Source organism: Idiotropiscis lumnitzeri, chromosome 11 (assembly GCF_059441095.1).
Source record: "Idiotropiscis lumnitzeri isolate Australia: NSW breed Sydney's pygmy pipehorse chromosome 11, RoL_Ilum_1.0, whole genome shotgun sequence".
NCBI classification, from domain to species: Eukaryota; Metazoa; Chordata; class Actinopteri; order Syngnathiformes; family Syngnathidae; genus Idiotropiscis; species Idiotropiscis lumnitzeri.
In genome coordinates, this window is record NC_142401.1 from 17,962,109 (window position 1) to 17,985,861 (window position 23,753).

Consider the following 23,753-nt stretch of genomic DNA (forward strand, 5'->3'; position numbering starts at 1 on the left):
CCCATGTTTGGACTTCCGAGATGGTGCGTCGTTTGTCACGTTTGGCGCCAGCTGCGTCTAATTACTGGTGAGTGTAAAGACTGTGCGTCAAAGTCAACGTATGTTTCAAACCACAGTAAAACAACTAACCCCTACTGAAACTGTCAATCAAGTGGAATTGGTGTGATCCGCTGTATGGAGATTAAACTGGGTGGAAATGAAGTAATGATGGTGGAAATGTAACGTGTGTGCGTGGTGCACACTGGCGTCACCGTAGCCACGTGTTCTCGTCCTTGTAGAGAGCGCCGGGGTTTGTGCTAAAAATAGTAACATGTCCCACAATATAGCTATCGTCCATTTTGGATGGCCCACTGCAAATGCATTGCAGGTTTTGGGCAGTGTTGTTCACTTTATGTTGAGCTGCCATTAGACTTTGAGAAAGAGCCACTGAACCCAGCAACCAGGCGACTGGATGCTTCCTATACCAAAAACATATATTCCCTATGCTCCACATGAGGAAATTGACTTCAGGCACTTGACCCTTTTTTGATGGTCAGTCCCCGGCCGCAATCTCGGTACAGTTCTGGCATCGACCCTCCTGCCTCATTCATAAAAATTGTCGCCCCCCCGCCCTGAAAATGGGCGTCCAGCCAGACCATTCCGTCACCTGGACGGACTGCCCAGCTCTGCTAATATTACATAGTGCATGTTTCTTGCATGTAAAAGTAATAAATTCCTTTACAATAGTACAGTCTTTGTTGAGTAACTGAGTTACTCTAGTTTTAATGACTAGATTTAAGTATAGCGTGTGGGCTATAATAAATGTTTCAACTCTATTTGTATCAATAAGATTTATTTATCTTTTATTTTTTTTTTTTAATTTTCCTTTTTTTTTTTTACTATAAATATATCTTTTCGTACTCGTATTTCATCCAGTAAATGAACAATCCCAAACTGTAAACCAGAAATGAAATCATCAACATACTTAAATTAATTGTTTCGAATACTTTTGTTCTGTGACAGAATGCGGCATTAATACAGTTAAGCAACAGACATTGTGCCTCTTACACAAATTAATTTACACACAAATAATAGTGCTGGATGATGTATCATTTATAATTCAAACAAAACGCATTGAAAAGGCATGTGAAATAAAATAAAAAACACTGCATGCATTGATAGTTAAAACTGACATGACTACAGTATTTTTTTTTCATTAATATTGTATAATTGCTCAAAGTTCAGTTAGTTGTAATTCCCTCTACTACATGGAGACAAAGGTTCGACGTGATTTATTACAAATTTGGAAATAATAAACGAGCGCACCAGACTAAATTAATGGCGCGCATTGTAGTTTGTCCGATTGGAGGTGTCGTAGCGTGACATCGGTCACTGCACGTCACGATTCACATTTTGATTGCGAACAACCAATGAGAATGACCACTGTGTTATATTCTGCAGTAGATGGCACAAAATTCCTTAAGATCTAAAAAGCATAATGAGTCGCAATTTATTTGCTGTTTTTTACTTAAGTTTATTCGTACATGTATTTTGAGTACACTGAGTTTTGCGTTTTATATGAAGCCATGACTGTGATTGGTGTCTCAAATAATTACTTCTCAGCCGTTAAGAAGACTTATTATTCTGTAAATGTAAATGAAACAATTCAAAGAGGGATCAAACGATCAATCCGCTTATTTTTGCTGCTGTATGTAAACGGAGTCAAAGAACGGTTATTGTGAGGGTTGCTTCTTTTAGTAGCTGACCCAGTAAATGAGGAGGAAATCTGTACTTTCTTTTTCTTTATTTGATTCGTGTTTCGTCAAAAAATTCAGAATGCCTCGTTGCATTACAGGGTTACTGCCGAAATATAATATCTTACTGTACTGCGTTACTTTTGTAATGTGTTACCCCCAACACTGCTAATGAGATAAAAATGCTGCAGTTGAAGAATAAAGCAAAGAGCGATCGTTTATCAACTGAGACATTTTCCCTGTGACAAAGTGATCCTTGCAAATTCAAAGACATTCAGTTTAGTAGGTTGGCTCTGTTTATTGCAGCCCGCCACAGTCATCTTTGTCTTTTACTTTTTTTCTGGGCGTTAAATCCCTGACTTGTGATCGTTTTCCAAAGTCTGTAAAATCCCTTTCCGCCTTTTCCCCTCGATTTGTACAGCCAACAACAACACATGTACTAGTAAGCACGGCAAACGTCATTCTTGCTTCGCTGAACAATAACAAATGAAGCGGTAGCGAAGCATGACATCCAAAATAGACACGGTCAATGCATTCTGGATGATCCCGAGACCTTAAAACGGTCTGGAGACAATGTGCTAAAAACTAACAAGAGCGATTCAAACTGGACTACACTGTGACTACTTTTAAAAATGGCTGATGAAATTAACACTAGCATCCTGTTTCCTACAGTTTGACATTGGTGGAGGAGTTATTATACTTGTTTATAATATTATCATTATCATTATCATGATTATTATTATTCTTAGAATCCACTGATGACTATTGTAAGTGAAGCGTAACTCCGACTTCATAGCGTGAATTAGCATTATGTCCACTTTAAAACCTGCTTCATGTTTATGTAAAAAAACCAAGAGCTTCAGATACAATGCATAGAAATTCCCAAGTAATTAATAATAGTGTCGGACTGCTGATAGCTGGGCCGGGGCCACGATAACTAATTGTTCCTAATATCAATGATAACTTGTATTCTTCAAAATGTTTCATTGCACAATTCTTTGGGTTCTATTCCTCGGCCCTGTCTGCTAGCAAGATGCATCTCAAATGTAGATCCCACGAGGCCTGTGTTATCCAAATCCGGTCCTCCAGGGCCACTATCCTGCATTTTTTTTTAGATGTTTCCCTCCTCCAATACACCTGATTCATTGGATCATCTCATCAGTGAGCTCTGCAGATGTCTGATCATTAGCGGCAGGTTAAGAGAAAGCGAAGTCATATGGAGATAATGACTTAATGAGGTAGTAGGATATGAAGAAAATCTAATTATTTATGATCATAAGTAATTAATAACAAATAATCCTTCACATTATTTTCCTCATGCTGATTTTAGCTTGGAGACTCTTCACTCGTTGCTACTCAGATGCTAACAGACGTGCCCCTGCAAGCTTGGACTGGATGTTTTACTAATAGGGCTGTTTTCTGTATGATTAAGTGAACTGGACTGGATAATGATACACGAGACGTGCTGTGTACTTTACATTAGGACAGGGGTGGGCAACTATGGTCCTCGAGGGCCACTATCGTGGATGGCTTTACATCTTTCCCTCCTACAACACACCTGGTTCTTATCTGCGCCATTACCAGGCTTCTGCAAAGTTTGCTGATGAGCTGATCATATGAATTAGGTGTGTGTGTGTTAATGCAACCAAACCATATCGAGCAGGGGTGGGCAAATTACGGCCCGTGGGCCACATGGGGCCCGTTAGACGTTTTAATCCGGCCCGCCGAACTTGAAAAAAAATTAAATGAATAAACCTCGTTAACATTTTATTTTCTAAATACTGTGTTTTTTCAAAGACATATCTATATATTGAAATGTTTTTGTTCACTTTAATTTAAAATTAAATATTATTATTATTTTTTTTCTCTGATGAGGTGTGGTTACCAAAACACTCCATCCATCTTCTCCTGATACGGCCCCTCTGTCAAATTTTAGAACCCAATGTGGCCCACCAATCAAAACTAGAGAGACTTAAGAATGTTCTAGTGAGGCTTCAGTCCGCCAAAAATAGGCCCAACAATGCCACTGGGCCTTCCTATGGTTAAATGAAATTGTGCTCGGAATAATATCCAAAGGTCCCCTTTTGAAAATAGACATAAGTGCTGCCAACATGACTGTATCGGTTGGAGTCGGTGGGGTCAGCCAGTCAGTACTCAGACTATACACCTTGCACAGCATCAGACTGTTCTGTATGGCTGCTATCGCAGAAGGAAGCCTATTCAAGAGAGGCTGCACAAGAAAGCCTGCAAATGGTTTGCTCAAGATAACACCAAATGAAGCACATGGATTACTGGAACCATGTCCTGTGGTCTGATGAGACCAAGATAGACTTATTTGGTGAAGATGATGTTAAGCGCGTTTGAGGAGTACAGTAGAAAGTGTTTCATGCCTCCAGTCAAGCATGATGAGGAGAGTTTCATGGTCTGGCGCTACCGACTCGCCCTAAATGGGTGACCACGAGGCATCCGCCATTTCACACTATACTGTACTGTACTTCTACCGCAAATGGGCACGCGGCTTTATGACCACCCGCACAATGTAATGCCTAGCACTTATGAACTGATATTTATGATTACGACGACTATTTGTAGCCGACGCATCCTCTGAGGCTTGATTTGTTTTGGAAAAAATGCATGGTGTCTCCCCCTTCCCAGCACCCCCCCCTACCTTAAAGAGTTCCTGCTTGTATGAATGGACACAAAAAGATAGCAGTTAAATCAGGCCCCACAGAGGCTGAACTTAAAGCCCAGCAGAAACCATTAAGAAGCCTTTCTTTTAAAAGTGCTCTTTGGGGAACTGTTAGGGGGCAACTTACCGTTCCAGGGAAATTATATTAACCACCCGATAAAGTGTCAGTGATGCTTTATTAGGAGTGACTGCGCCTTGCTGTTTTAACAAGGAGCTTTTTAGAGTGACGCTAATTCTCGATCCGAGGCTATGTGTGTGTGTGTTTTTTCCAGAGAATAACAAGTTTACAGCCACAAAGTGCAGAGCATAGTCCTTTGGCAGGCAGGCCTTGAGGAGGTGCTTCAGGGAGAAATCGATGGGGTCCAATGAAAGACAGTGGCAAAAACAGCCTTTTGCGAGGAGCGAGTCACACGCACGCACAAATGGTTACACAGTGGGTTAATGTTCAGATGGGCGGCCTCATCGATGTGTAATAACATGCATGGAGAGGTCAGTCGCTTTTCGGCCCTGTTGCCCTCTCAACAATCGTATGCCGTGGATGCAAAAACACGTAAACATCACACTATCAAAGTTGGACATAATACAAAAATATGTTCCACTCTTGTGCGTCGTGACTATTCATTTCAAATTCCTGTTGTTCAGCTCATCAGAACATCTTGACAACTAATTCTCATGTGACAAAAATCCCCGCTTTTTTCCACAATTTCCCATGGTAAAAATCTCATTAAAATCAATGGAGACATTTTACAAGCTACTTTGCCATAAAAAGTTTCAAATACCGTATTTTCTGCATTTGAAAAAATTCAAGAGTATTTCCGTTTGGCGTCAGCAATTTCGCATTTTCAAGTCTTTAGAAATAATAGTTTGAACCCCGTTAACATCGTACAGCCATCAGTCATACGAATGTAAGCGTTTACAAGTTATTTCACAACGTAAAAAATAACGAGGATATCAAACCCGTTGTTCTCAAAGGAAATGATACAAACTATTGCCATTAGTTAAACACTTATTGAAAAGTACAGTAAACATTCATCCATTATCTGATCCGCTTCTCCTCACAAGGGTCGCGGGCGGGCATGCCGGAGCCTATCCCAGCTGTCGTCGGGCAGTAGGCGGGGTACACCCGGAACTGGTTGCCAGCCAATTGCAGGGCACACATAGACAAACAACCAATCACACTCACACCGAGGGACAATTTAGAGCATCCAATCAACCTACCATGCATGTCTTTGTATAGGGGGAGAAAACCCACAAGGGCACAGAGAGGACATGCAAACTCGAACACCCGAAGGCCGGAGCCCAAATTGAACCCTGCACCTCTGTCCTGAGAGGCGGACGTGCTAACCAGTCGCCACAGTAAACATTTTCCTAAATACAAAAATTATTTCATACATACAAGTGCTAATGTAACAAAAAAAAACAATGCCATCTGCGTTGCTTTATGTGAGCGGACTTAGCCGTTTTTTAAAACACAAGTGAAATTGTCTTTAATATTTAGTTGGACAGCAAACTTCAGCTGAATGGCAAGACTATTTCTGAGGAATTGTTCGCTATCTGCCAAGCTGCCACTTGTGAAGTGAGTTAAGTACACTGCCACCATGGAATACGCCCATCTCAAATTTCTGCTCGTGAGTCTCAGGGAAAAAAAAACTCATTCAAATGACATCTCATATCACGAGAAAGTTGTTTATTGTATTTTAAAGCACCGATTTATGCAGTACGTATAGCATAAATATTTTAAAAAGCTCCGACTATTAGCTTTATTTTTTTCAAAAAAATATTACTTGCGTATGCAAACCTGCTAAATTCTTGAAAGTCATTGGGAATGAGTTGTGCATAAATGGTTTGGGGGAAAATATTAGCTGGGCCTTACTTCAAAAAGACAATGTCCATTTTAGTATATGTATACCATCGTTATTAACCTGTAATTCATCCCCAAACATAAGGAAACCCTTATTGTAACAATGTAAAGTGGTGGTGTGTGGCAGCCACCATTTCCTTTCATGTAGTGTTCTTTCTTTTTCTTTAATCATCATGTTACGTAATATTTGTTTTTCTAACCTGCTTCATTACAGGCTTAAATGTCTTCTCACGCACACACGCGCGTGCAGTCATGTTTCTGTCACTTAGCACATTACAATGATTTGCACTCATTTCTGGGAAACGTGTGCATACACTGAACGTACCGCGGCGGTGAGTCAGAGAGAAAAGGCGATGATTTACGATCAAAAGGCAACATTTGGCAGTGCCCCAGACCCGGATTTTCACAGTAATGATAACAAATGGTTAGCCTAACGTACAATAATGGAGCACGTATAGGAAACGGGTCGAAGAGTGTGCGTAAAAAGCAAACATGCCACTTGTAAATGCATGTGGAAACGGTGACTTGCGTGTCCAGATGAGCCAATTATTTTTTGTCTTATTTATTACCAGTGGTAGCGTTTAATCCAATCCATATTAGCCAGTGATTTTTAACGAGAGACAAATGCTCCATGTGGAATGTATTTTTTCCCCTCCACTACATCAGGAAAAACAAATGTCCCACTTTTTTTTTTTTTTTTTTTGAAAGGTTTGAAAACGGTTTTGTTTTCGCGTCATAGTACGGTTCACATTAGTACAGTAATGAAACCAAATGCAATACAATACAACTTTATTTCTTTGGCGCATTTCACAACAGCTGGAGCTGTAACAAAGCGCTTTCCATTTAACATAAAACAGATTTTATAGTATGTACCAATTTTAAATGAAGCGTAAAATAACTGCAGCCTGCTCGCAGTACGTAAATCCATCCATCGGTCCATTATCCAAACTGTTTATCCTCACAAGGGTCACGGGTGTGCCGTAGCCTATTGCAGCTGTCTTTGGGCAGTAGACGCCCTAAACTGGTTGCCAGTCAATCGCAGACTTAAATCATTTCCACTTAGTGAAGTGCAATGTCATTATTAGGGAATGAGCGATGCAAATAAAATATTCAATAATAAATAACGCTAATGATGTATAATGATACATAACAGCACAAATCTTTTTATTTTTGGAAAGCGAAGCTTCAAAAGTGTCTTCGTTTTAGCAAAAGAACAATGCAAATGAAATACTAAAATAAATATTCAATAATAGCTTAAATCTTTTAGTTTTAGTAACGTGCAACATTTCATGCTTTTTCTTTTGAGAACATGAACAATACAGATGAAATACCAAATTAATTATTTGATAAGGTAGCAGCATTGATTATTGATTTATTTTAAGAAAATCCACAATGCAAATAAACTACAAAATAAATATTAACCATACAGCTTCATTTTATTTTTAGTTTTAAGAAAGTGCAAAATTATTTTTTTTCGGAGCTGAGCAACATAAATAAACTGAAAACAAAGCATGTTAAATAACATACTGTAACAGTCTTTTTTCTTTTTTTTCTTTTTTTCGGAAAACACTATATCAATTGTCGTCGTTTTTAGAAATGAACAAAACACCAATGAAAGTTGCCTTCCTATTTCAGGTTCACTTGATTTTATACTAGTTTCATTTCTTTTACCACTCACTTTTATTACACATTCCAGTGTATTGACAGTAAGGACTGTTAAAATTTTACTTGAGTGTTTGTTCATATCAGATCTCTACCAAGCAGGAGAAAACTGTTCATGCATGCGTGTTGTGGGGTGTGTGTGTGTGTGTGTCCATGTGTGTGTATGTGTTTATCCATCCATGACTTTCTTTGTGAACCCGCACCGTTCCCAAACTTCCCACTCTGTTTTTTTTTCTTTTTTCTCCCCACATCCTTGTTTTTCCCCTATCATCTTGGCGTCCTGTTTCCAAAGTCCTCCTCCTCCATCGGGGCGTTCGTTACCACATCTGTCTGGACCGGGTACCGCGCGGGGAGTTGCTCAGGGGACATTGAGGCCTGATCAAAAGTGGGCTCTTAAAAATCTGTTCAGTAAACTCGGCGTTCCCCTCACTTGTTTTGGAATATGTGTTAACGGCCGTGTATTTTTACTGTGTGCGTGCGCATGTGTTGGGAGGCATAAGGAGGACACGAAGACTCTGCTGTTGTGTGCTTCCAAGGTGAGAGATTCCTTGGAAGGGAGCCAACACAGAGTTCAGAGGGGTCCTTGTGCACCCTGTTATGAACTCGTGCAACCTCCGTGTGTGTATGCTTGCGAGTGTGTGTGTAGAAGGTATTCCTCATGTTGTGGGGTCATCAAATTGTTTACATACTCACTTTGTGGAGAACAAGTCCCACTAATGTAAATAAGGAGAACACTCAGGAAGTGACGTTAAAGCTATAGAAACGTGCGTGTGCATGTGTGAGGGGGATAAAGGGTTGGTATAGTGTCGGTAAATGAGTGAATAAGCTCAAAAACATGCACTGGATGACCTTCCCTGTGCCAACAAGATAGAAAGTGATGCCCCTTATCAACCCAGTCACCCCACCACCATCGCGCACACGCACACACTTTAGCCACGGTGGCCTCCGCACTTACTTTGTGCGTGTGCGTGCGTTGCAAAATAGTTCCAGAATATGTACAGGCCTCGTAGTGGGTGTTTTATGGTTTAACAGCGCACATTGTCTTAAGAGCTTTTATTGTGTCTCACAAAGTGACAACACAGTGGAGCTTTAGAATGCAACACGACCATCAAACTTAAACGACATGGTCTGAAAATTAGATGCCTTTGGCAAATAAAAGGAAAGTTCTAACATCTGTCTTGTCCTCGTGCAAACCCCGTTTCAAACCAAAATGGCTGATTTCCTGTGCAGTCTCATCCATGCGTCTTTGAAACTTTATGGTGCGTCCTGTTATGATCGACAGGTCCGCCAAATTTTGTGTTGATTGGTGAATTGGGGGGGAGAAAAAAATATTGAGCAAAAAAAAAAGAAAACACCAAGATGAATAATTTCAGAACTTTACTGCCATCGTTGTAACCAATAACCTGTACAACTCAATTGGAAGAAAATATTTTCAAGGCGAGTGACATGGAAAAAAAAAATGTGGTTGCAAACTCAAAGGTTTTGTGCGAACAAACATGGTTATTTGGAACTCTTAATAAATCCCACCATCTTTTCTAAGGCACCAATTAAAGCAGTAGAAACGTATACTTGGAGAAAGTTATTTACTTTCTCCCAAAAAGATTGTTTTTTTCCAATTTAGTTGTACAGGTTATAGGCCACATTAATGGTTGAAAAAGTTTAAAAACAATTTATCTAATTTTTTAACATCCTACAAACCTGGCATGTTACCAGGGGTGTGTAGAATTTTTATATCCACCCTACATTGGACTACATGGGGTAGTCATGCATGATGTAATGCACCTGAGCATAGTCAATTAAGGACGTTTGTTTCCTGTTTACCAGCATTAAGTGTCATTAACATGGCGCCCTAAACTTTACCACATGATCCCTTCCCCTTGAAGAAAAACAAGACATGATTCCACCTGCACTTCAACCAGCGCCTCCGACCGCAATGCCGTCAAAGCAAATGTTAATCGGCAGCGTGCCACTTGAGATTTGTTATCAATTGGAGGCTTAATCGGCTTCATCATCCTGTTGATGACATGAAAGCGATTTGAAAGCAAAGGGGAATGTGTGTAAACATCTGCTGAGAGAACATGGAGCAGGAGGGACAAATAACATTGTTGTGATAAGTACAACTGCCTGTTGTACTGGCCCACATGCGGCTACCTCACACACACTTTCCCACTGGCGGTCTCCCGAAGCTAGCGGGAGATTTATTTGGGCCTCTGCATTGTCCCGACACGCTTGTTTTGATGGTTTTCGTGCCGACTTCCGAGTTCCTCGGCACTGGTGTTTACTACGTCAGCCGGCAATGAAACCCGATCGCGTTACTGTAGGCTTAGGAATGTTTTTCAGCCGATGAGTGGCGGGATGTGTATTCGCATCGTTGGGCCGGTTCCTAAAAAGCCTCCCCCACGCCCCATCCCTCCACCCCTCGTTTTGGGGCTCCGCTGTTTGCTCACTCTCACTTTATGAATCAGAAGCACCACATGTTTTCCAGGAAGAGTGTGAGTACAAGTGTGTGTGTTCCGAGCGTTGGCCCCAACCAGTCATTTCCTGCCATGCTTAACCTCTGCCCAACCTTACCCTTGGCGTCGCCGAATGGGGAACGTCGAAAGGGGGTGGGAGACCGCCACGAAGAACCTCAATAATGCCTGGAGTGTCTGTGGATATATTGGCCACTCTCACGCTACGATGTTACCGGCATCACGAGCAAGTGCATTTAATTCATTGAAAACAAGGTAGAGTGAAGTGGTGGTGCGTCGAGGGAGTGCTGACCTTCACATGCTGGAATTTAAAGGAAAACACATTCCTCGTAAAAGACCCCAATAGAGAGTTGCCGATACAGTAAAACTTCCAAAACACGGCTGTTTGCCCAGAGCAATTTCATGGAAAGTGATCATAAAATCTTTATCAACAACACGGGCAATGTAACTAAGTAACATTTTAGCAGTCTTTAGATGACATTAGCAGCTGTTAAAAAATGTATAGGTAAAACTACAGTAATTTCTCATTTTTTCACGGTTAATTGGGACCGGACACGAAAACTGAAAGATTGCAATCGAAGTAGTGGTTTATTTAAAATTTTTATTTTGATGAGATTTGCCTCTATTACGCCGTTGCGATCCCCCTGACATGGCTCTCAACCATCTAAATATGTTACACAACAAATTTAACTTTGAAAATGCTAAATGAAGAATGAATCCCAAGCTGTGAGAGGAATGTGATCTGCAAACCCTGCAGCATCAAATTGTGACGGATCATTGGCTAATAATGACGTTAATTTTCATTTTTATCCTAAAATTGACTTACCTTACCTCCCGCATTGCAATTTAGTCAAAAGTACAATCCTTGTGCATTAATGAACATCTCTCTCGCTCTTCATTTAAAGACACCAAGAACCAGCACTGCCGCGTTAATAATCGTGGCTTAACTTTCGCTTTGAACAATAACCTCAACAAGGATATTTGGATGAAATGAAAGTAATATCGTCTAAATATATCCTAAATAAAATGAATTACAGTATTGTTTTTTTTTTAAACTGATGAAAAGATATAAAAACTATGGATTAATCCAAAAGATCATTTATGAAAAATATCCCATTTTTGCTACATTCATCCCAGATATAATTATTGTAAAAAATATTGAATTATTTATTTATTATAATACTAAAATGAACGGCATTAAAACATTTTTTTATTCCTTTATTTAATTGGATTCATTCTTATTATGCTGACAGTCATTTTTTGTTTTATGGTTATCATACTTATATCTCCAACAACAATAAAAGCCCAAGGGAAGGTAGAAAAACACTTGTGGCGTTAATACTTTTGATACTTGCTGACCTAAAGTCGCGTTTGACGATGGTTTGAAAGCCTTTCCTGAACATTTTTCATGCAATTAGCACCAACTTTATGGCGGGGGACTGATGGAAGTTCCACCGTAGAAAGAAATTGCAAAAAATAAAAAACAAAAAATATTTTATTAAAAAATATATATATATTCCAAAAGCGTTATGTACGCAACGAAGAGTGAGAGCATACCCACATTACTATGTGGTGTTGATTAAGCTGATTATAACTGATCTTCCTATGAAAGCCATATGCACTGTACTTTATTGCACTCAAAGTCAAACATCGCACCAGAGGGGCCAAATTAGTGGAAGCCTTGCCAGTGTTTACCTTTACCTTACACATCTCATTCCTCTGTGGCACACGATCAATCACGGTCGACCGCCTTGAACAGAAACACCGCGTTTTGAAGCCAGTGGGCGTGTACTTCACGAAACGACTTAATCACCCTCTGACAAACATAATCCGATGCTACACTGGATTTATATGGATGACAGCTGCAAAAATTCCCTGATGAATGAGGAAGTCTTTAAGGTTCATCAAGTTCATACTTGTTGGTACGGTTCTGACGGGAAATAATCATTTCATCCCTGCTGAATTTGAAAGTTTGCGCACTTCCAAAGAAATTAACTTTGTTTTGTTGTTTATTATTGAAAGGATGCTTTCATCTAAGACATGACAGTAGATGGCAACGTTTATTTGCCCCTCAAAACGGCAAATTGGTTCCGCCTGAGCCCCACACTGTCTCGCAAGTGTTCACTGGCAAGTTTAAGACAGTCCTATGCATGTGCCTTCTTGAGCATGGGGACCTTGCAAGAACTGCAGGATTTCAGTCCACTATTTGGTAACTGAGGTTTCAATTGGCCAAAAAAATCCAGAGACAGATGCCTCATGACTGATGATTGACTCAGCATAATAGTCCATAGAACCCCTCGCCCCCCAGAAAGTCTTCAAATCGCAACCACTTTCATTTGAGTTGTATTTAGATTGATTCCCCGTGTGAATGCCCGACAGTTGCCGGCCTGACAGCACACTGGTGCATGCTGACATCCATCAAAGGGACTCGTGTTTATTGTGATAAGATAAGGCAGGCAGAGAGCAGGGTGATGAGTTGATGAAGGGAGGCCGCAGGAGTACACGCTGTATCGGGGGTCAAAACTTTGACAAATTCACCCCGCGGTCTGAGGTCGTAGTGTAGCCAAGTGCGCCAACGATGTCAACAACGATTTGCCGGCAGCCGTGGTGGCAAAGGTGACATAACGGACGGGGGGGAACGTCAAGTGGTGTTTATTTTGTAGTTGTTAGGTTTAGTAGGATTCTGCGGGGGGCGGCACGGTGGACTAGTGGTTAGCATGTCTACCTCACAGCTTCTTTATTTTGGGGTTCCTGTAGGTCGTTTGCATGTTCACCCCATGTTTCGTGTCTTGTGAATATCATTGCACCACGCCAAAAAAATACTGTGTATGGTACGCTTTGGCAAAGGTTACTGCATCTCTTTTTATACCCAGGAAAGTAATTTGTGTTGTCAAAGTCATACATTTGTGATTGTCTATTACATTTGTGATGCAACACTGTTCACCTCCGATCAAAATTTCTAATGGGAGCAAAGATGGTTGCCCACGGTCAGCAACTCGTTAAAACTACGGTAGTTGCAGAACCGCATGTTGCATCACAGTAAGGTGGATTTTGGCCTGGGTTGCTCCTTGTGCACCGCGCCTAACATGTATGTTTTTGGATTTCAGGAGGAAGCCACAGAGAACCCCATTAAGAAAAAAAAAACAACTGCTATTTGTGAGGTACAGATCGTAACCACTCGATGCTTGCTGCCCAGCTTCTATACTGAAAAATGTTGCGTGGCGATACTTAATTTTTAAACATTTAAGCAGAAGTCTAAGCAATATTGGCCTTTCTCCTCCTCCGTCCATGAGATCCTGAACCATATTTGATGTCAGTGTTGGGGAGGGTGTAGTGGGGGGTATAACCTAAAGGGGTCAACAGGTTCGCGGAGATCTCCTTTGAGCTTGAGCCGTCGTCTCCGTAATTAGAAATGACCTAGTTGTTCTACAATGTGAATAATCTCAGGCTAATTGTTAGTTTTTTTTTTTTCTTCTTCTTTTACTATTGATGATGTTAGTGTTGGCCGCATCTCAAGAATTTTAACGCTCCGTCAGGGCCATAGAAAATGTGCATAAGGTGGAACGTCACATTCATCAAACGGTAACGGTGGAATTCTTCTCAAAGTTATATTTCATTTTAGACGTTTGACACTGAAAACGCTTGCCGTTTGTTTTCACGGTTTTTGGGATTTATGTTTTTGTTGTTTTTTAACTGGGGATAATGTCATTTAGGCAATTTCATTATTTTAAGCTGTTCAATTTCACAATTTTTAAATGGGGGGGGGATATGTTTTTTGGGGGGGATGCGAAAACTGTTTTTTGTTTTTTTTAGCTGGGAAAAAACGGTATTCAAACTGTTAAACGTTAGTTTTTGCCGTTTTTTGCGGGAAAAAATGTTTGATTTTCATTTTCATAAATAGGAAAAAAACATTTAAATAGGAAAAAAACATTTATAAATTAATATATATATATTAACATTTAAATAGGAAAAAAACATTTATAAATTAATATATATATATATATATATATATGTATATATTTGTGACCAGAGATTTGTATTCAATTATTTGAACAGTTTAGTGTCAACGCTTTTGAGGCCAGGTAAAACTGTTGTTTTGGATGTTGATTTTTTTTTTTTTTTTTTTGTAGTTTTAACTGAAAAGGGTTATAAATGTGCAGTTCAAACAGCTTATTTAAAAAAAAAAAAATTTTTTGAAGAAAAAAAAACGCTCACAGAAACGTTCAAGAAAGTGTCATCTTGGACCTTGGTTTCGCTAGCCTTTGGTTTTATCTTTGAAACAAAGCTGTCATTTTAGCTATACATGCTCACTTTTTTTTACCCGAAAAGGGTATTGTTTTCCATCCTACTGCAGGCCATTTTCAAAAAACTGAAAACAAAGCTTTTACCGTCTGAAAATTCCAACAACTGGGAGAGTATATCAAATTTGAAATCCCCCAGTAGAGCAAAATGTATTTGGATAAGAACATAGCAGACCAGCAGTGAGTGTGCAGTCTCAAACCATCGCCAACTATTGGCCTGGCATGCGTTGTACAGCAGGTGTTTTTGCAGGCCGGTTTGAGTGTCGATCATTTTGACAAGGTTGTCGGTGAAAAGCTGTTTTTAGTTTATTGCCGCGGAGTAAACGTACCTTTGGTTCATGTAGTTCACAGAGCTCTTTAACTGTACTCTCAGTGAACTCTGCATTTGTGCGTCACCTCAGTCACCCCGCAGTATTACGCACTCAGCAGCCAGAGCTTTAGGCACACCGTCTAATGGAGCTACAAGAGATAAGACACTATCATGAAATCCAACAACATGTTTATGAGGGTCGTTTTAGTGGCACAGTACGGAGTGTAAGTGCACGTGTTGTGTAAGATGGCAGCGGGAGGAAGGTGGAGCTCCTTGCATTACTTCACTGCTACTGCTCGACTGATGTAAATATTTTCATTCTGACTTTTTAAGGGGTGGGCTATGAAGCCAGGGGGGCACCTCACATTCTAGGTCAGCGCTTGTTATGCGAGGGCTCGCCACTGTGACTGTGACAAGCCGGCTAATTGCCTGCCCCGTGGCCCCGGCGCCATTTTGCCACAAGCGTGGTGCGACGTGAATGTGCGCTTGTGCTTTCCAAACATGAATGTGAATCTTTGTGTGCATGCTTTGCCTGCATAACCCACTTAACCTCCCTCACCTCCCACATCTCATAGAGCTTCAAATAAACCCTATCGGCGAACTCACTGACCTGTCAGTCAATTTGGACACGGTTTGAGTCATCAGGTTTGCGTGCCTGAGACGGTCAGTGGGCCCTCCTATCTGAAACCGCTCTCACTTATCATGCTGCCTATCAGCCGGCACTCATCTCTGGAGAAAGCACACGACATGGTTCAATCAAAAATGATCAAAGTCATCATCTAAAGTACATATGTCGAACTCGAGCCACAGCACATTCGTCATGAATCACATTCCTCTCTCACTGTTGGACCAGTTTTTACTGCATAAGTCAACAAAATCCCAATCAATCAGTTAATTAATTGAAATTTCAATTGTGGTTTACTTTAAGTTTCTCTATTCATGTCTTTTTCTAGTTCTAATCGGCGCAAGTTTTCACAAATATACATAAATTCTCTCAAAGTACAGATGTCTCTAAAAACTACTTGAGTACACTAGCAAAGTATATTACCCGGTAAATCGAGAATTTTGACTTTGAGCTCAGCGCCTTCTTCACAATGACAGACAGATCCGAGTTGACATTACTGCAGACGCTGCACCAGTCCACCTGTAGATGTCCTGCTTCATTCTTCCTCCTTCATGAAAAAAATCCACTTTAATTCAGCTCCTCCACTTGGGGCGGCATACCTATGTTGCCTTGGTCTCCAATTTGGAGGTACTATTTCTTCTCTCAACCTCTAAATACTCGGCTGTGAACCGGTCCAGCAAGAGTTGAGGACCACGGCTTGGTGAAGTCAACAGACCCAAGTCGTTTGCAAAAAGCAGACGTAATAATACTGAAGCCCCCAAACTGGATATAGCCCCATAGGACATAATTTTCTCTTACCTAGTACTCCCAGAGGACCTGCCACAGGACTCCCCAAGGGTCGTCGGCAAATGCCTTCTCAGAGTCCACAAACCAAATGTAGACTGATTGGGCTGACTCCCATGTACCCTCACTGTACTCAGCTGAGTAAGTAGAACTGCTCCATGGCCACGATGAAGACTGTTCCGCTTACGCAGAATCTGAGATCCAACTTCCCAACAGACCCTCCTCTCCAGAACCACTGAATAGACCTTTGCAGGGAGATAGGGAAGTGTGATTTTTCCCCCCAGTAGTATCTCGTACCCCTCAGTCTTCCAATGCTGAACCAAGTACTTTCATGGAGCAGAATTGAACATGACTACTGCTGACCTGAACTGAAATGATGGAAGAAAAAAATGACACCACAAAAGATTTCTTTTTTTTAACAATCACCTTAAAAGAAATCTAATTCAAAATTCTAATTAGTGAGGAGAATAAATTGAGTGGACGTCATAACAGACGGAGGATTGCGAGAACTAATAACCACTTCTAAAAGGACGAACAAGAATCCAAACCTCCGTCGTTGAGTTTGTGCTTGGGTCCTCTTTGTACTTTCACAAAGCATGCTGGCTAGCCTGCTAGCTTACATCAGCTGTAACGCACACTATCCAATTCACCATAAAAAAAAAACACTTCTCTGACATTCTGCCAACAGAAAAGTGAATTAACTTGCCAGTCCCTGATCAATGTTAACTACTGTATGTCAGTTTCCTTCACATCTAATTTTAGTATTCAATCTTCCTTCTCGCTTCCAAGCTCATCGAGTATCTTCGCGACTGACACATGACACATTCAAACTAGGACAGTAGAAAAGATGCTAAAATGAACATTTACGTTATTTCCGTTTTTCTCAATCGCTCTGCTTTGGTGAAATGAAGGCTTTACTAGAGGTGCATCAAAGCTTTTGCCATACCGGAATTACTGTACGTGTGATGTCATTGTGATAAGATTTACAGTATAGCCTTTGTTAAAAATCCAGCCATCCATTATCTGTTCCCCTTTTCCTAAGCTTTGCATAACATAACTTTCAGTAGGCATCCATGTTTTAGATGAATAACCAAAAGCTCTTTTCTGGAACATTTTGTGAGGAATGGAAATTGCACAACCCTACCATCTGACCAAAACAGTGATGTTTTGATAAAAACAGGAGCACACATTTACTGCGATAAAGCCTCATTAGTCACTCATTGTGCTCAAGGTCAGCTCCAAGGCTATTGCGTAGTAGTGTTTGCCTCTGTAGAACAGGCCGAGAAAACATGTTTTGGTTTTTTTGTTTTTTTCTCTGCGAGGGCGTTTGACGTGTGCCAGCTGTCCGTGACATTGCCAGAGTTACCTCAGGTTCAGGACATGGAACGCAACCCGGCCCCACAACAAAATTTTCGAGAGTTGTTGCTTAACACGCCGGCCCGCTCTTTTTGCCCGATTGGCTCATAAAGAAAAATTTCAGAGCGAGAGTTCTCTCTTTACAAGGTTCTCTCTTTAACTCATTTTTAACTGACTGCAACGCACATGAAAGGTGTTTGGACTGTCTCACAAAGTCCTACAGTGACCAAAGAGTCTAAGTACATTCCTACTAAATCACGCTGTCAGTCAAAGGTGATGTATTTCGACTTCAAAAACTATAAAGATGTACTAAAACCATTGTGCCAGAATTATTCACCCCAAATAAATGGAAAATGTCAGTATTCTGTGAATTTATATCACTGTTTTGGTACAAAAGCCTACAAAATTTTTATGCGAACAAGCTGTCCATCAAATGGAACTCTAAAAATGTACAAGTGCGCTTCAATGAGTATTTTTCGATGAATAAACTTTTTTTTTTTCAAACCGATAACTAAAGTGTGTTAATTTCCTACTAATTTGAATTATTTTTGGGACTAAATCCTTCTATGAACCGGCTGTCTGTCAGACGTGTGATAGTTCTATGCTGAACCTGAAATGAATGCAAAAATGTTTTTAAACTTGACTACTGTGATATTGTGCCATGTCGACGCACTGCTTTCCTAATCATGAACTATGGCACTTTCCTATTACCTAAAGAATCATACAGTATCTTGAGAAATCCAAGATCGCTGTAAAATTTGGCGCATTAAAAAATAAAAATTAATTTTTCCAAGATTTTTTTTCACTCGACTCGAAAATGTGTCAATTTCCTACTAATACTAACTAATCTTGTTCATAAATGCAATGTACTATTATCATTAGGCTAGTTGCGTAATACTTTAGGTCAGGGATGGGCAACAGGCGACTATGGGCTTTAGTGGCCCCTTGATTAATTTAAAAACATGAATTGAGGAAAAACTGTTTTTTTCTTTTTCTTTTAAACCCAAAGAATCCTCCCGAAAATGCTGATAAATCGTTTTTTAGGGGTTACCAGGAATGGAGAAAAAAAATCTCAGGAAAAAAAAGACCCCCAATTATTAAAAAAAAAATATATATATGTTACCACAGAAATGAGTTTTCTGAAAAAAATCACAGTAAGTGGTTATTTGCGTCATATTTCATAATGCATTGAGAAATGCGTTCCTGCTTTTGAGGGTACTCAGAAAAGTATTTTTATACTACTTTGTACTGATTCAGAACAGACATACAGTATGGGTGATTTAGCTTGAAAAAAAAATCAAACCATTAGCGTTTTAACCCAGATAAGCTAAACTATGCTAATCGTCATCATGCTTTTGCTGCATATTGAGTGCATACATAAATGTGAGTCTACATGCACTGCATAGCGGGACTAATGCTTGAAAATGCCAAAGTATTTATTCAACTGTATTTTTTTCCAATCCCGACCATGTGCTTTTTGTCCCCCACGACATTCTTCTTATGAGTGATTCACTAGTGTGCGTGTCTGTGGGAGAGACTGTCATGTGCGGTGAGTGTGTTTTAATGCTGTGACAAAATACTGATATGCTACTCCATTATTTCTTGTGAAAGTATCAATATACCATCTTAATGTCAAAATTCTATTGAGTACGCTTCATGTTTTAATTTCTTTCATATCACGAAACTGTAGTTTTCTTGCAGTCTATTGTATATCAGGGTCCATCAACCTTTTATTTGATAGTACGGCACACACTTATGAAATAATAAATTACAGTACCTTAACATTTTATCAATGCTTCATGATATTCAATTATGAAAAAAGCTCAGTGGTTACTCTGTAGAAAACATATGAAAATCAATGGGCAACACTTTATTTTATAAATATATTTTAATAAAAAAATAAAGAACCCATTCAATTAAGCAGAACCTGCCTCTCCGAGGAGAAATGCACCCAGCCGGTTTCACAGGGTCTTTGCATTTATTTAGGAAGGCCTGGATATTTCATCAGCCCGAACCCACTCCAACCCAAGCGTTCCCTTGCATCCCCAGTAGCCAGCCTTTAGGTGAGGGACACAAAAACCTCTGGTAAACCTTCTCATTGGATTTACTTGCCCACTACTATCTTCTCCCTCAACGACTCTGTCTTTCTTCAGGTTTTGGTATTGGTAGATTCAGGGGCTGACGACAATGTAATTGATCCAAATATTGTTGCTAATGCTAATTTCTCCCTGTCCAAGTTACACTCTGCCCCGAATGGTCAGTGCCATTTACTGAAGCTCCCTAGTACTGTTACAGACCAGACTGTTTGCCTTTCTCTCACCATTTTGGGTACCCACCAGTAGCAACCACTTCATCTTTTCTAGTTAAAAATTCATAACCTGCTCAAAGAGTGGGTGTCCTCAACCGTAATTAGTTGGAGCACTTCTTGTTATGCTCATTATCTCCGTTCGGCGTATCCAATGTTTCACATTTTCGTCTCCTGAGCTTTCCTTGGTTTCACCTGAAAATTCCGCAACTTCGGGGAATTACTTAGTAGGCCTCGGTCGCTTTCTTACAGTGACCGAGAAAGGTCACAACAATTGCGAACTCCACAACAAAACAACACTGAACCTCGGCATGGCTGCAAAAGCCACAACGCAACAACATTGAACGACAGTGCTATTACAAAAGCTACAACGGAAGTGACAGAAACTCCTGCGAGTTGGGAGAAGAAGCAAAGCTGGAAAAGTAAGAAAAATAGTCATTGTTTTATTGTTGGAGTTAGTGTCACTGTAGAGATGTCAGAAATTACTTTTTCAATTAATTTATTGGTGATTTTTCCTGTGGTTTGTCCATGTGTACGACGAGTTCAACGTGTACGAAAGGACAGCTGTCACTTACCAGTGTATTAGAAGTTGCTAATGTTGAATTAATGTAAAGCGAACACAAGGCTGAGGCGCTGAATTGCGATTCTGGAAAATATGAAGTAAAATTGTCTATTTACATTGTGCTTTTCAAAGTATTAAACAAAATTAACGTATTGCTTCAAAAGACACGCCAAATGTTTATTTAGTACAGTAGCCATTACTGCGGGCGGTAGCCAACACCAACTCCAAGCAACCCGTTTTGTCATCGTTACGGATCTCGCCCCCTCTCTTCTCCGTCTGCTCTCTCTCCTTCTCGCACTCCACTCCCGACCAATTCGTTACAGTATTTTAGTATTCAGTGGACGTAAAGTTAAACATTGCACTTATTTAGGTTTTACATTAATATCCCATCTTTGGATTTTTCCCATCCCGCTGGAATTTCTGTCACTTTCGTTGTGGCTTTTGTATCGGCACTTCCCTTGTGGCTAATTGCAATAGCGCTGTGGTTTAATGTTGTTGTGTTGGGGCTTTTGCAGTCAGGCCGAGGTTCAGTGTTGTGTTGCAGAGTTGTGACTTTTCTCAGCCACCGTACATTCTCTGCCCCCTCACTGACCGTATAACTGTCCTACGGCTCAGAGCCCCACGACCTTCCAGAAGATTCTATACCTTGCCACCACCCTAGAGGGTGGCCATGAAGAAGTATGACAGTGACTCTTGGGCTGCTGAACTCATCCGATTCCCTTCTTCTCTTTGACAATCAAAACCTACGAGGATTTAACATCACCATTAAAAATGGGTGTCCACTTCCCCTCGCCGACCCCTCCTTTGAGCTCCTAACCATGCCACTGTGTTCAAACTTTATCTTCACAACGCTTATCATTTGGTGCTTTTCTGGAGGGGATGACTGGAGAACGGCTTTGAAGACAGCCCTCGGCCGTTTTAAATATTTGGTGATGCCTTTCGGTCTTACTAATGCTCCAGCAGTGGTTCAAAACCACATTGATATTCTTCAATAAATTCTTAACCAGTGTATGTTTATCTCAATGGCATTTTCATTTTCTCCTGAACCCTTGAAGAACGCGTTCAGCATGTCCGCTTGGTTCTAAAATGCCTCAGAGAGAACAGCTTTGGCCAGATTCCGCCAAGATTGAGGCAGTGGTTAATTACAAAGTCCCTTCCTACCAAGAGCAGCTCCATTAGTACCTGGAGCTTGGAATTCCGACAGAAGTTTCGTCCGTGCCTAAAACAAGGTCGCCACACCCTCACCCACCCCGGTTGTCATCCATCCTGATCCTGCTCTACAGGTCATTGTGTAGGTGAAAGCTTGTCACTCTCGCATTGGGGCTGTGCTCTCCCAAAGACAGGGGCCAATGTCTTGTGCATTATTTTCATGCAAATTGTCCCCCCTGAACAGAAAATATGATGTTGGCGACTGTGGACTGTTTGCTGTGGTGACGGCCAATCATGAGTGGAGACATTGGCTAGAGGGAACCTCACATATGTGTAATCTGCAAAGCACCTAAATTCCTGTAAGGCTTGTTGAGCTTTGTTGGTGGGGTGCCTTGATTTCTCTCTGCCCTAGCGTCCAAGCTTCCATAATGTTAAGCTTGATGCTCCCTCTCACATGCATGATCCCTCCGCAGAGAAGCAAAACCCTGAGACCATCTTCCGTTCATGCTTTTCCGGGGCAGATGTGTGTAACTTTGATCCAGCAATTCTGGAGGTATAACGCCGACCTAAACATCAGCTCTTCGATCTGGATTCTGGCCACTCTCGAGCCCTTGCAAAGAGGACGCTCCTCCAAGCTGGCGTGCCATCCCGGGGTGAATCGAACTCTCCAGTTCCTGCGACAATGCTTCTGGTGGACTTGGATGGCCCAAGATGTCATGGAGTTAATCGCCGCCTGGCTCATCTGCTCCCGAGGGAAGCCCTTTCACCATCGCCACATGGATCTCCTGCAACCTCTGCCCGTGTCCAGCTGTCCCTGTTCCTACGTTGGTGACCCCTGCTCTATATCCTGTTGTATATTACGGTGACTGCATTTGGATTCTTGATGTTGTTAGTTGCTATGGTCCTTTTTGTCACATAGGCTTGGGCATGGCGTTATGTCTTTCAGTATTTAGGCTGAAGTTACTCAGCATTGTCAGAACGTTGAGTGTGCCATTGTGTCCCGTATTCACTGTTGTTGCTTTGCATTTTTGTAGATGAAGGCTTTTACTTTGCTACTTCCGTGACTGGCCTGTCGGATTCTTGGTACAGATTCTGCTCCCAACATTACAGGAAAAATTGTGAATTACTATCCCGAATATACAATGTGGGTACATACTGTGTATGTGGAGGTAAGTGTCATATTGTGCATCATTACAATGCATTGAATTTCAATATTTCCAGCAATGAACACGGTTTTGTTTTTTTTGATGAACATTGGTTGTAGTACAACTTTTGATACCTTTGACCAATGCGCATCAAGTGTTTAATACTTGTATAGAATAAGCATGTGCACTGTTAAAAAATGGGTGTAATATTTAGTTGAAAAAAATCTAAGGAATTATTTATTTTTTTTACTCAAATTCAAAATAAATGTTACAAAAGTTTTGGAGTAAATGTGACTAGCCTACAGCCTCCAGGCTGGGAAATGTTACGCAGTACTCGACCTACTCAGTTTCAACTTTACGAACGCCAGCGTCTCATCCACCATTTTAGGTTAACACTGCAGACAAACGTGAGTCAGCTCTGTTTTTTTGTTTGTTTTGCCCTTATGTGACATGCATCATTTTTTTTTAAATGACAGTCTGAATGGCTTAATTCCAATTTATTTATTTAAATCTGACCAGGGTTGCTTTCATATGTGGTCCTAGGTTGGAAATTGTTTTTTTTTTTTCTCTCTCTTGGCACTGCGACCGCAGTCCGAACGGCCAAGTTGCATATACACTTCCTTGAAGCCATTGTGCGGGCCTCGCAGGTGGGTACACAAACTGCTTGGGAGGGATATTGACCATTTGATTGACCGTGAATCTGCAATGTTGTTTTAAAAAATGGTATTGTCGTTATATGCGACTTTAATTTGTTCTCGCTTTCAATATAAAACATAGTGGGCAAGTGTGGTAATAGTTGTA

General features: G+C 40.7%; 1 protein-coding gene across 1 annotated transcript in view; it reads left to right on the forward strand.

Annotated features, from left to right (window-relative positions):
- cyp24a1 (cytochrome P450, family 24, subfamily A, polypeptide 1) overlaps positions 1-23,753 on the forward strand; it is a 35,076-nt gene continuing 11,323 nt past the window's right edge. The window contains exon 1 of the mRNA XM_088309778.1: positions 1-67. Coding sequence (XP_088165904.1) covers positions 21-67 — 47 coding nt within the window. The 5' untranslated portion in view covers positions 1-20. The remainder of the gene's footprint in view (positions 68-23,753) is intronic.